At 52.0% G+C, this 14,668-nt stretch overlaps 1 protein-coding gene across 1 annotated transcript; it reads left to right on the top strand.

Annotated features, from left to right (window-relative positions):
• The first annotated feature begins 10,582 nt into the window (after window positions 1-10,582).
• On the top strand, window positions 10,583-13,026 carry LOC125523749 (Concanavalin A-like lectin protein kinase family protein). Its single transcript, XM_048688812.2, has one exon. It carries the CDS (start codon window positions 10,733-10,735, stop codon window positions 12,878-12,880), a length of 2,148 nt encoding a protein of 715 aa, XP_048544769.1. The 5' UTR covers window positions 10,583-10,732; the 3' UTR covers window positions 12,881-13,026.
• The last annotated feature ends 1,642 nt before the right edge of the window (window positions 13,027-14,668 follow it).

Genomic DNA, 14,668 nt, shown 5'->3' with positions numbered 1-14,668 from the left:
AGCGGCAAGCAGCGCCGCACTTAAGCCGGCATGCGACCCACTTAAGGATTCGCATCATGGCCCAGCTAGGTCCATTTACGGGCCAAGAAAGCAAGCTGTCGTAAGCAATGCAAGCCATTATCAGAATCCGGCACACCCAAATACAGGGATGCCGCACACCCCCTATGTTTCACCGATGAGGTCCTGGATTATGAATTTCCAGCGGGATTCAAACCCGTAAACATAGAGGCATATGATGGAATAATAGACCCTGGAGTCTGGATCGAGGATTATATCCTCCACATACATATGGCTAGAGGAGATGACCTCCACGCCATAAAATACTTACCCCTTAAGCTTAAAGGGCCAGCCCGGCATTGGCTCAAAAGCCTTCCTGAAAACACAATCGGAAGTTGGGAAGAGCTCGAGGACGCATTCCAAGCAAATTTTCAAGGGACCTATGTCCGCCCTCCGGATGCAGACGATCTTAGTCACATAACTCAACAGCCCGGAGAGTTAGCTCGGCAATTCTGGAATATATTTCTTACTAAAAAGAATCAGATAGTCGACTGTCCAGACGCTGAAGCCTTAGCGGCTTTGAGGCATAATGTCCGAGACGAATGGCTCGCTAGACACCTCAGCCAAGAAAAGCCAAGAACAATGGCTGCGCTAACAAGCCTCATGACCCGCTTTTGCGCAGGAGAGGACAGCTGGTTGGCAAGATGCACTACCAGTGACCCAAGTACATCCGAAACTAGGGATGGAAACGGAAAACCGCGATGCAATAAGGACCGTCGCCGGACTAAGGAAAAAAGTCCGAAGAGCACGACAGTCAACGCCGGATTCAAAAGCTCATGACAGAATCAGAAAAAGCCGCCCCTCCAAGATAACAGGGACGACCTATCCAACCTAAACAAAATCTTGGATAGGATATGTCAAATACACAGCACTCCCGGAAAGCCTGCTAACCATACCCACAGAGATTGTTGGGTTTTCAAACAATCCGGCAGACTCAACGCCGAACACAAGGGGCTCGACACACCAAGCGAAGATGAGGACGAACCCCAAAAGCAGAGTACCAGGAAACAAAAGAATTTCCCACAAGAAGTAAAAATAGTAAACTTACTCCACATAACAAAGCGTGCGGCGCCCATAAAGGTACGCGCCCCACGGCCTATCCCAAAGGAATCCCGCCACTGGTTGTCAAAACCAATCATCTTCGATCATCTGGATTATTCTAGATGTGTCAGGAACCCAGGCTGGACTGCCCTGGTACTCGATCCAATAATTGGCGGACTCCAGTTTTCAAATTTCCTTATGGACGGTGGCAGCGGACTCAACCTGATATATCAGGACTCAATCCGCCACATGGGGATCGACCCAAAAAGAATTCGCCACAGCAAAACCTCCTTTCAAGGAGTAACGCCAGGTCCGGACACCCATTGCATGGGTTTTCTCCGGCTCGAGGTTATTTTCGGCTCTACCGATAAATTCCATCGCGAAAAGCTGACTTTCCACATCGTCCCATTCTCAAGTCGCTATCAAGCACTACTGGGACGCGAAGCTTTCGCCCTCTTTAACGCAATACCGCATTATGCATCTCTTACGCTTAAGATGCCCGGTCCACGCGGCATCATCTCCTTAAAGGGGAAGCAGTGAGAACACCTCCCCCAAGCGGAGGATTGTGCGGCCGCTTTAACAGCCCCACAATACAATGGTTTCCCCAGCCAGAACATCAGAACAGGTCATTAAGAGCACGGACACGGATAGACGAGTCCGGCACAAAAGTATCGTCGATAAAGGCTTAGTGGCCATATACCCCTGCACTAGGGGCTTCACACGTATAAATAAGAGACAATAAAGCTCAAATTTTCATATCTTACTTTACACTTTGTTTATTTCATATAACTTTTGTTCGGCATGCCCCTTTTTCAACTTAGTTGCTCTCTTTTTACAGATGAACGTCGTGCTGCGCCCGTCCAGGATACGGCACAACGGAGACACAGGCGCAGACGTGCAGTAGGGACCCGTTCCAAGGATTCTTTTCAGATTAAGACCCTGCGTAAACCTTTTTACTGTCTCTTGTTGATACACATCCCCTGGTTCTATGACCAAGGAGGAGGCTGGCGTCTTGGCATGTGGCCACGTCAGAATTCTTGCGCGTACCTGGACACTAGGGGCTTATACCTCAGAGCGTTACCTCGCCCGCTCTCATAAAGACCGAATACCTTAGGGAGTGTTCGACGTCGCGAGTTTGGCCTTATATGCATCAGCTCCGAGTCATGATTTTGGTCACATGTTGGGTTGCCCGGCTCCTGTGTTCGGCCGCCTTACGTTCCGCTCTATCGGCTAAGGCGGCACCAGGAGAACTACTGCGATTGTGCCCTGGTTCGGCCAGGCGAGCACCTCATAGAGAAAGCCGAAAACCGACTGTCATGATATGGCGTGAGACTGGTCAACCACTCGATGACTCTCCGGAATCTGTAGGATCCCTCCGCATTAACGAAGGGCCATTTCCCGGCCAGGCACATACGCGCCCCGAATTCGGGCGAGCGCAGTCGCCACCAGGGGCTACCTAAATAGTCCCATTGTCAAGCTCCTATGGCTAAGTGAAAGTGTTAAAGCATTATAGTCCGGTTGCCTAGATCGCTGCGCTATCACCTCCTTTGTAGGACCAAGACGTTGGATTAAGTGTGAAAATGCGCCTTCTGCGAGCACCCCCGCACTATGTGCGTGGGGGCTGAAGCCAATGACTGCAATCTTTCAGATTTTGTATATATATATCTTAAAACGGCCGCACAGGAGGTGTTCCAAATACTTGAATGCACAAGTATAAAAGGCTACTACAATTCATCAAAATATTGCTTTATAATTACATATGCTATCAAAACGTAGCATCCTTCAAGCACTGCGTCTCTATTACACGAGCGCCTTCAAGGACTTCCTAAAAATAGTGCTCGGAGGGTACTCGGCTTTTGTCCGAATCTCGGGATGCAACAACGGTGGTCTCCATCTCTGCCCAGTATGTCTTGACACGGGCAAGAGCCATCCGTGCGCCCTCTATGCATGCTGACCTCTTCATGGCATCGATATGTGGCACCACGTCAAGGAATTGCTACACCAAGCTGAAATAACTCTTCGGCTCCGATCTCCCCGGCCACAGATGACCCATGACGTACTTCATGGCGAGTCCGGACAATCTATTCAGTTCGGCCCATTGAGCCAGGCAATCGTCCACTGCCAATGGACGCTCTGGATTCTGGAACTGCGACCAGAAAAGCCTTTCCACTTCGCGATCTTCTTGATCTCGAAAGTATTCGGTCGCATTAGCAGCACTCTCTACCAAATCCAGATAGGTGTCCTCCGCACTCCACATCCGGTCCAATGGAGCAAACTTTGGATCGCAAAACTTCCTCCGCAGCATAAAGGGCTTTCCAGCCGCAATCTGTCCGGCCTGACGCAGCTCCTCCTTCGCAGCTCTCATCGCAGAGCGAGCGTCCTTGGCATCAGCAACGACCTTCTCTAAGTCCGTCTGTCTCGCTCGGTCTTCTTTCTCAAGAAACTTGCAACGGTTAGCAGCACTTTTTAACTTCACGACCATCACGACCATCTCCTTCTTGCTTCGGCAGTGAGCAGCCTGTTCGTCTCTCAGCTCTTCAAGGGCCTTCTCGGCAGCCACATCACTTTTCCTAGCTTGTTCCTTAGCTTGGGCAAGTTCCACCCGAAGACTCTCCACGGCGTCCGCACCATCTGCGTCAAGCACACACATTGTAAGATACTGGCATAAAGCTCCTCTTACCAGATGCGCCCGAGGAATTGCATACCTTGAGCCTCATCAAGCCGCTCGTTGACGAGCGCGATGTCGGCATCTGCCACGTCAAGTTGCCGCTTTAGTTCGGCAAAATCATTAGTTCGGCTCAAATCCGGACACTTCGCCACCTATATACAAAGGCGACATTTTAGACCTGGGATTATGATCCTCTGCGCGCTGTCAATTTTGACAACGCACAGAGTCTCAGGGGCTACTATCTACACAGGGCGCATCTTGTTTATGCGCAACTGACAAAGAAGTACATTATCAAACGTACCTCAAAACCCGTCAGCAAACTTCTAATGGCCTCATGCAATCCGCTTTCCGCGGACGAAATCCTTCCAATCACCGTACCCATCAATGCATGGTGCTCCTCTGAGATAGAAGCTTGCCCCAGCAGAATCATCAGCTCCTCCGACCGCGCATTGGACAGTGCCGGACTCGTCCTATGACCTCCATCGAAGGCCGGACACGGAGAACCTTGGGGGGACATATGGTTACCTTCCACCCCTGCCGGATTCGGAGAAACCCTCCGCGACGACACCTCAGGGTCGCCCTCCTCGCCAGGCGGTGCGGCAGGGGGAGGTGTTCCACTCTCCATCATCTCCGAAAGAAGATCCCCCGAAGACGAGCTCTGCTGAGAAGGGCTGAGGTCCGAGCTACAAAGTAAAATTTCGGTTAATCTTCTCAGATAAAAAGCAAGGATTTCTCTCATCCCTCTAAAGGAAAATCTTTCTCTACTTACGGCTCGCTGGAGGGCTGATCCCTTTGAGGGCGTAGTTCGGCCGAGGATCTCCCCGGCGTCGGACCCTCTGACGAGGACTTTTTCCCCCGCTTTGAGGCCATGGTCTCCGGGTCGTCAGAGGCGGCCCTCTTCTTCCCCTTAGGAGAGGAATTGTCGGTTCTTCCCTTCGGAGCAGCCTCCTTCGAGGAGGCCATAGTTTCCTTGTCCTCCTCCTCACTTCCCTCCAAATGCACGATCTTCAACATCCTTACTAGCACGGGATCCGGCCTGGTCTCAGGAAGGGGAGTCGGACACCTGATCAGCTTTGCGTTCGCTATCCACTCCTGTTTAAAAGGACAGCTCTTTTAGGGGCGAATTTATGACAATTTTACGGATAGCGAGTCCGGGCGCAAGGTTACTTACTTGAGTATCCGGGCGATTGCAGCTTAAACCTGCATCCTCGGTCAAATTCGGACACATTGCTTGTGATCCGAAGAACATTTTATACATCTCCACGGGCGTTGCACCTATAAAATGCTGGAGAGCTCGTGGTCCCTCCGGATTAAACTCCCACAGACGAAGGGAGCGACGTTTGCCGGGCAGTGTTCGGTGAATCAGCATGACCTGCGTCACCTTGACTAGGTTGAGGTCTCTTTCTAAGAGATCCCTAATGCGGCCCTGCAACAAGGGCACGTCTTTGGATAACCCCCAATCTAATCCTCTGTTGACCCATGACGCTAGTCGTGGTGGGGGAACCGAGCGAAAGGCAGGAGGCGCCACCCACTTGGCGCTCCGGGGAGCGGTGATATAGAACCACTCTCGTTGCCACAAGCCGAGCTCCTCTTGAAAGGAGCCCTCGGGCCATGGAGCAACCGCATTCTTACTTATGACAGCGCCTCCGCACTCTGCGTGCCGTCCCTCGATCATCTTCGGCTCCACTCCAAAAGTCTTGAGCCATAATCCAAAGTGAGGAGTAACATGGAGGAATGCTTCGCACACAACGATGAATGAGGAAATGTGGAGGATGGACTCCGGGGCTAAGTCATGAAATTCCAGCCCATAATAGAACATCAGCCCCCTCACGAAGGGATCCATCGGGAAGCCTAACCCCCGAAGGAAGTGAGACATGAACACTACGCTCTCACTGGGCTGGGGACTGGGAATAGCCTGCCTTTGGGCAGGCAACCTATGCAAAATTTCGGCGGTCAAGAACTTAGCCTCTCTCAACTTTAGCACGTCCTCCTCCGTGACGGAGGAGGGCATCCATCGGCCTTGAAGGTCGGAACCGGACATTGTCGAAGGTCCGAAGCGCCTGGAATCTGGAGCCTAGGGTGTTGGAACTCGAGGTGATGGGCGAACTTGTTTTGAGATTGGAGAAAAGGAGTAAGGCCTTGGTCTCTTTATAAGAGGTTGAATACCAGGAGCCCTTCCCGTAACCGTTTGGGACTCGCCTTTAATCGAGAAGACATGCTAACGGGCACGATTGGGTTACCCACGTCCGTATTGATGAGAATCCCGTAAATAAAGGGGACACGATCTCTGCTTTGACAAGACGTGCCAAGGAAACCGCCTCGCAAAACACGCTGAGGTGGAAAAGTGAAAATGATTCGAATAAAGGCTTGGCCGTAGTGTGATGTCACGCTGCGGAATACGTCAACGGATTAGATTTGTGTTAATATTATTCTCTCTGTGGCAATACGTGGAAACTTATTTTGCAGAGCCGGACACTACTCTTGGTGTTTACAAACTTTTATGAAGAATTTGGAGGAGGAACCCGCCTTGCAATGCCGAAGACAATCTACGCGCCGGACTCATCGTCATTGAAGCCTGGTTCAGGGGCTACTAAGGGAGTCCTGGATTAGGGGGTGTTCGGGTAGCCGGACTATACCTTCAGCCGGACTCCAGGACTATGAAGATACAAGATTGAAGACTTCGTCCCGTGTCCGGATGGGACTTTCCTTGGCGTCGAAGGCAAGCTTGGCGATGCGGATATTCAAGATATCCTACCATTGTAACCGACTTTGTGTAACCCTAACCCTCTCCGGTGTCTATATAAACCGGAGGGTTTTAGTCCATAGGACAACTTCATCATACAACAATCATACCATAGGCTAGCTTTTAGGGTTTAGCCTCCTTGATATTGTGGTAGATCTACTCTTGTACTACCCATATCATCCATATTAATCAAGCAAGATGTAGGGTTTTACCTCCATCAAGAGGGCCCGAACCTGGGTAAAACATCGTGTTCCTTGCCTCCTGTTACCATCCGGCCTAGACGCACAGTTCGGGACCCCCTACCCGAGATCCGCCGGTTTTGACACCGACAGCGTCCATCGGCCTTGAAGGCTGGATCCGGACATGGTTGAAGATCCGAAGCACCTAGCCTGGGCTTTGGGTGTTAGAACTCGAGGCGGGGGAAGGGTTCAATTGAGCATGAGAGGGAAAAAGCGAAAACCTTGTCCCCTTATAAAGAGGGAGAATATCAAGCGTCCTCTCCGTAGCCGTTTGGGACTTGCCTATAATCTGGGAGTCCTAGACACGGTTGGGTTACCCACGACCACATTAATGAGAATCCCATAATTAGGGGAACACGATCTCCGCTTCGGCAAGACGTGTCAAGAAACCACCTCGCGTTATGTGTGGACCTGGTTAAAAGAAACGGTTCGAATAATCACCGGGCCATGACATAACGTCATGCTGCCAAAACAAGCCAGCAAATTAGATCTGCGGAAAAATTATTCTCTCTGTGGTGGAATGTGGAACTTATTTTGCAGGGTCGGACATGTAAGTGCATCTAGTGCCACCCCTAGTTGGTTTTGGAGTATTGACGACAAACCTAGTTGAGGGACTAATGTGTTTGTGAGAATTGCAGGATAACACAGGTAGAAGTCCCTCATTGATTCGGTTTTCCTACCAGAGATGACCCCTAAAAATGTAAGAAGACATTGAAGTCAAAGGTGGTATGTGAAGACATTCGCATTGAAGACTATGACAAGAGAAGACATCGCGTGAAGACTATGGAGCAGGAAGACTTAGCAGTTTCGTCGTTCTGGTTTTTTCCTTGTTGAGTCATAGGAACCACCGTACTGTTAAGTGGGGTCCAAGTGAACCAGTCAGAATGACTGAAGTGATGCTTAACCAAAATCCTATGTCTTCGAGTGAAGACTATGAGAGCAAATCTTGTCCAGAGTTGGATAAGTCAGCTTTGCTTGTAGCCCAAGTAAAGTTGCCGTGTGTGTTTGAAATCTGACAGTTGGAACACGTGTCAGTTCCTTAGTGACCAAGGGTCATTTCGGACAAATCAGGTCAGGTTGCCTAGTGGCTATAAATAGCCCACCCCCTACAACCATAAACGGTTGGCTGCTCAGAGTTAGTACACGGCTTTTGTCGTTTAAGAGCAACCCACCTCGAAGCCTTTGAGAGAGAATTCCTTGCGAGGATAAAGCCCTAAACACCCAGAGCCAAAGAGTGTTGGGCATTACTTAAGTCTTCCTGTCTGTGTGATCTGAAGACTTATTACACTTGAGGACTATGAATCCTCCAGCCGGTTAGGCGTCGCGTTCTGAGCATCCAAGAGTCATTGGGGATCGCCGGTGAACGAAGTCTGTGAAGGTTTAGAAGTCTACCTTGAAGACTTACCAGAGTGATTGGGTGAGGAATGGGTGTCCTTAGCTCAAGGGGAATAAGGTGAAGACGAGGTCTTCTGAGTTGAATCTCAGCCTCCCTAACCAGACGTACAGTTGTCACAACAACTGGAACTGGTCCAACAAATCATTGTCTTCAACGAGTCACTGGTTTCATCCTTCCCTTCCCTTTACTTACTGCTGGTCCTTGTGAAGTCATTGTATGATTGCTTTATCTTTTGTCTTCACTGAGTGACTGCTTGTTCTGATTGGCTTCACAATATCTTCCTACCTGATCTTTACTGCCTAGCTGCTATTAGTCATTGTGCTTTCACTCCATTGAATACTTGACTATGGTTTGCCTACTGTAGTCTACCTTCCGCTGCATGGTAATAGGTTTATTTCTATCGTTTGTCTTCGAAACATCCATGTTTTGAAGACTTTCATAAAAATCGCCTATTCACCCCCCCTCTAGTCGATCACTAGCACTTTCAAGACACTATCCTCGTATTCAAATTCTTCTGTGATGTATTCGGAGAAGGAACCCGCCTTGCAATGTCGAAGACAATACTGCGCACCGGACTCATCGTCATTGAAGCCTGGTTCAGGGGCTACTGAGGGAGTCCTGTACTAGGGGGTCTCCGGACAGTCGGACTATCTCCATTAGCCGGACTGTTAGATTATGAAGATACAAGATTGAAGACTTCGTCTCGTGTCCGGATGGGACTCTACTTGGCATGGAAGGCAAGCTAGGCAATACGTATATGGATATCTCCTCCTTTGTAACCGACCTTGTGTAACCCTAACCCTCTCCTGTGCCTATATAAACCGAAGGGTTTTAGTCTGTAGGACAACCATCACAACATACAATCATATCATAGGCTAGCTTCTAGGGTTTAGCCTCTCTGATCTCGTGGTAGATCTACTCTTGTACTACCCATATCATCAATATTAATCAAGCAGGACGTAGGGTTTTACCTCCATCAAGAGGGCCGAACCTGGGTAAATTTCGTGTCTCCTGCCTCCTGTTACCATCCGGCCTAGACGCACAGTTCGGAACCCCCTACCCGAGATCCGCCGGTTTTGACACCGACAATACCCGCTCCTCTTTAGAAGGATTGGGGAAATTCTCCGCCAGGGCTTCGCCATTGAGGGAAGTTAACCTAGCCCGAACGAAGACTAGATCTGCGGGAGGAAGATATCCCTGTGTCTGAAGTTCATTCAGATGGGAGCGCGACACCGAGCAGCTTTCCCAGTCGCCTTTTTGAGGGCCATGGGGACGTGAGGAGGAGCTAGGAACGCCGGCTATGTGTGGACGATTTCATGTGGCGAGTTCTAAGGATTTCCGCGTGGTGTGGAATGGCATCGAAGATCTAAATCTCCTTAAATAGACTCCATCCCTGCGTGATCAAGGGGTTATTTGTAAAAGATACCTGGACCAATCATATTCGCTTGACATGTGGAAGCCGGGGTGACGGCGACAAAAAAGATGATATTTAAATATGGAGCCGAACTATCGTCAATCCGAAGTATAATGGAGAACCCGCCTTATAAAGCCGAAGACATAAAGCCGGATACTACATCGTCATTGAAGGCAAGTTCGGGGGCTACTGAGGGAGTCCTGAATTAGGGGGTTTCCGGGCGTCCGGGCTATGTGACATGGGCCAGACTGATGGGCCGTGAAGATACAAGATAGAAGGCCTTCCCCGTGTCCGGACAGGACTCTCCTTTGCGTGGATAGCAGGCTTGCCGTTTGGATATGAAGATTCCTTTCTCTGTAAACCGACTCTGTACAAACCTAGGCACCTCCTGTGTCTATATAAACCGGAGGGTTTAGTCCATAGAGACAATCAGAATCATATAGGCTAGACATCTAGGGTATAGCCATTACGATCTCAAGGTAGATCAACTCTTGTAACCCTATACTCATCATAATCAATCAAGCAGTAAATAGGCTATTACCTCCATTAAGAAGGCCCGAACTTGGGTAACATTGTGTCCCTTGTCTCCTGTTACCTTCGATTCTGAGACGCACAGTTCAAAACCTCCTAGCCGAGATCAATCGGTTTTGACACCAACACCTACCGCCAAGGGCCCTGACGGTAGGCTATTACTCCCTACCGCCATGAACCTTGGCTGTAACAAAAAGATCAGGTCTCAAAATTTTTAAAAACTAGGATCAGATCTCAATTAAGTTTGAGAAAAGGGTCAAAACACGGAATTTGCCCGGCATAGGGGCTCATATGTCACCACCGCGCGTCCTTTCCAACACTCCAGCCAGCCAGCCGAAAAAGTGCAGCTCCGGAGAATCGTGATGCACCCTATGGGCCCCACATTCCTCTCCTCCGTTAAAGAAAGGGATAGAAGATCTCTTTGCTCCCTCCCCGACCGTTACGTTCAAACGCGCCAATCCGACCGTTACCCATAAAAAACACACCACGATCCACCCACAAAGCCATCTCTTGCCGAACACTTCTGCTGCACTGTCCTGTCAGAATCCCCAGGCTAAACGTTTCAATAATACGTACTCCCGCAAGAACCGCGCGCTCCACAAAATCTCATGACCCGAACCCCGCGCCATCACCACCTCCACCGATGGCCGCCGACCTCCTCCTCCTCCGCTTCGTGCTGCTCCTCCTGCTGCTGCTAGCAGTGTCTATGGTGCCGCCCGCCTCCTCCGCGTCATCGTCGGCGGGGAAGAACAACAGCAGCGTCAGCATCGACTCGGCCACGCTGTCCTTCTCCGACCTCACGCTGCTGGGGGACGCCTTCCTGCGGAACGGCTCCGTGGGGCTGACGCGCGACACGGGCGTGCCCTCCTCCAGCGCCGGCACCGTGCTCTGCAGCCGCCCCGTCGCGCTCCGGGGCAGCGCCAACGCCACCGCCTCCTTCGCCGCCAGGTTCTCCTTCGTCGTCGCCAACCAGAACGCCGGCTCCACCGGCGGCGACGGCATCGCCTTCTTCATCTCCTCCGACCGCGCCACGCTCGGCGCCACCGGCGGCTACCTCGGCCTCTTCAACTCCTCCATCGCGGCCGCCGCCGTTCCGAGTGACGACGACGCCGACTCCGTCGGCCCCGCCATCGTCGCCGTGGAATTCGACACCATGGTCAACGTCGAGCTCGGCGACCCCAGCGACAACCACGTCGGGCTGGACCTCGGCTCCCCGGCCTCCGTCAGCGCCGTCGACCTCGCTGACTCCGGGATCGTCCTCAAGAGCGGCAACCTCACCACCGCGTGGATCGACTACCGCGGGGCCGAGCACCTCCTCGAGGTGTCGCTGAGCTACTCCGGTGTCAAGCCGAAGCGGCCCGTATTCTGCGTGGCCGTCGACCTCTCGCCGTACCTCAAGGAGGCCATGTACGTCGGCTTCTCTGCCTCCACGGAGGGGAGCACCCAGCAGCACACCATCAAGGAATGGACCTTTCAGACCTTCGGATTGCCGCCAGCGACCAACGCCTCCTCCTTTACCAACGCAACAAGCAATGTCTCGGAGCCGGCGGTATCCAGCGTGGCCGCTAGCAGCGGCGCCACCAGCAAGAAAAGGTTTGGGCGCGCCATCACCATCCTCGGCCCCGTCGCGCTCGCTGTCGCGTTCATGTTCTTCGCCTGTGTGTCCGTGAAGAAGCTGGCAGAGCTCACCTCGAGGAAGGACGCCATCTTCCTGCCGGGGCTGCTCAAGGGGCCAAGGAAGTTCAGCCACAAGGAGCTGAGCGTGGCGACCAGAGGATTCCACGCGAGCAGAGTCATCGGCAGAGGCGCGTTCGGCACGGTGTACAAGGCGGCCATGCCGGGCGCAGCAACCACCTACGCCGTGAAGCGGTCGACGCAGGCGCACCAGAGTCGGAGCGAGTTCGTCGCCGAGCTCTCCGTCATCGCCTGCCTCCGGCATAAGAACCTGGTCCAGCTCGAGGGCTGGTGCGACGAGAAGGGCGAGCTGCTGCTCGTGTACGAGTACATGCCCAACGGCAGTCTGGACAAGGCGCTGTACGGCGACCCCTGCACGCTCTCCTGGCCGGAGCGCCACAACGTGGCCGCCGGCATAGCGTCCGTGCTGTCCTACCTCCACCAGGAGTGCGAGCAGCGCGTGATCCACAGGGACATCAAGACCGGCAACATACTGCTCGACGGCAACCTGAGCCCCCGGCTGGGCGACTTCGGGCTCGCCCGGCTCATGGACCACAACAAGAGCCCGGTCTCCACGCTCACCGCGGGCACCATGGGGTACCTCGCGCCAGAGTACCTGCAGTCCGGCAAGGCCACGGACCAGACCGACGTGTTCAGCTACGGCGTGGTGGTGCTGGAGGTGTGCTGCGGGAGGCGGCCCATTGACAGGGAGGAGACCGACAAGGACGGGGCCGGGAGCAAGAACAACGTAAACCTGGTGGACTGGGTGTGGCGGCTGCACGGCGAGGACCGGCTCATCGAGGCCGCCGACGCGCGGCTGAACGGCGAGTTCGATCGGGAGGGGATGCTGCGGCTGCTGCTCGTCGGGCTGAGCTGCGCCAACCCGAACTGCGAGGAGCGGCCGGCGATGCGGCGGGTGGTGCAGATACTGAACCGTGAGGCCGACCCGGTGCCGGTGCCGCGGAAGAAGCCGCTCCTCGTGTTCAGCTCCAGCGCGTCGAGCAAGCTGCAGGAGATGGCGTTCTCCTGCGGCGACGACGTCAGAGGATGCTACCCGGCGGCCACCACCACCAACCCGGCGTCCCCGAAATCGGAGGGAGCCGACAGAGAAAGATGATCAAGGGGAAACAATGTGCTGTTGTGTGATTCTCGTACACGTTTGTTGTGATGTGCTTGCTCATAAGGGGAATATAGGTAATAATCCCCAATGGTGTATGAATGTTGGAATGCTAATAAGCTTATTGGTGTGTTTATCTCGTTTAAGCCGATTGTTCTTCTCTTGTTTGAAAGTCATGTTATCATTTTCAGCAGATCCATATTGCCAGCTCATTGGTTCCGTTTGAAATTAAGAAAAAACATAGGAATTTGGAGGATATGATTTCTATAGGAATTTCTTCTTTGAAATTTCTAAATAGGAATTTCTTCCGTGGAGCTCTCTCTCTCTCTCTCTTATCCAGCCTTATCCCCTCTCTTCCTCAACCCATCTTATCCTCCCCTTTCTTTCTTCTTTGTCTCTCAATTCTTCGTCATCTCCTCTTTTCAGATTCGTCCCTTGCAAAGCCAGAGCATCGCCTTCTTCTATTTCCCTTCCCATCATCAACCATGCCTTAGTGTTGCTGCCAGAAGGGCCAACTATTGCAAGTGCTCGTCGACGTTGCAAAGCGGTGGCCGTGCTTCTGCAATAGGGGTTATGTTTGTGAAACATGCATGCTGTTGCACTGGTTTGCAACCGGGGCTATGTTTCTAAAACATTTATGTTGTCGTAATGGTCTGCAACGAAGGAAGGGGCCCTATGTGTTTAAAACATGTGTGATGTTGCAATGGTTGACCGCGTTGCACTTATGCAAAATGGGACTTCTTTCAAAAGCAAAAAAAGGTTCAACGAAGATTGCAACATGACTTCTGTTGCAGACGACCGAGTGTCGGTGTCAAAACCAGCGGATCTCGGGTAGGGGTTCCCGAACTGTGCATCTAAGGTCGATGGTAACAGGAGACAGGGGACACAATGTGTACCCAGGTTCGGGCCCTCTCTATGGAGGTAATACCCTACTTCCTGCTTGATTGATCTTGATGTATATGAGCATTACAAGAGTTGATCTACCACGAGATCGAGATGGCTAAACCCTAAAAGCCTAGCCTGTATGACTATGGTAATGATTGTCGCCCCCTCCGGACTAAGTCCTCCGGTTTATATAGACACCCGGAGGATCTAGGGTTACACAAGGTCGGTTACAAAGAAAGGAATCTACTTATTCGATCGCCAAGCTTGTCTTCCACGCCAAGGAGAGTCCCATCCGGACACGGGTGTAGTCTTCGGTCTTCGTATCTTCACAGCCCATCAGTCCGGCCCATGGCTAACAGGCTGGATGCCCGAGGACCCCTTAGTCCAAGACTCCCTCAGTAGCCCCGAACCAGTCTTCAATGACGAGGTGTTCGGCGCATAGATTGTCTTCGACATTGCAAGGCGGGTTCCTCCATCAATGACTTCCAAGTAGTGTGTTCGGCCTTCCATTTAATGTTGTACCCATCGGCTTCTGTGCATCAACAACTTCAGTTTCCACGTGTCGAGCGAATGAGAGAGGTCAGGGTATTTTTGCACTTAACACTCCAACCACGCGAGGGATAGCGTCTATTTAACAAGATTGGATCCCAGATCCATTCAACATCTCGCGAAGAAAATCCTCAAAGGTTGCTAGGAAAGGACACTCCAACATGTCTAGCGTCCCCAGCCCCTCCTCCCGTCCCAGCGGCCCAGAAAGAGGCGAATGGGGGAAGTGCTCCCACTACAAGAAATATGTCAACTAGTGACCTTCTCTTAGTGACCCTAGCTGAATTGGTCGTAAATCCACGGCCATTTCGCTTGGAAGGGCTCAAACCCTGAATTGACTTACACCAAATGGTCATA

The sequence above is a fragment of the Triticum urartu genome, chromosome 7A (genome assembly GCF_056163025.1).
Source record: "Triticum urartu cultivar PI428250 chromosome 7A, HENAU_Tu73, whole genome shotgun sequence".
In the NCBI taxonomy this organism is placed as follows: domain Eukaryota; kingdom Viridiplantae; phylum Streptophyta; class Magnoliopsida; order Poales; family Poaceae; genus Triticum; species Triticum urartu.
This window is presented reverse-complemented; position numbering and strand designations above follow the sequence as displayed.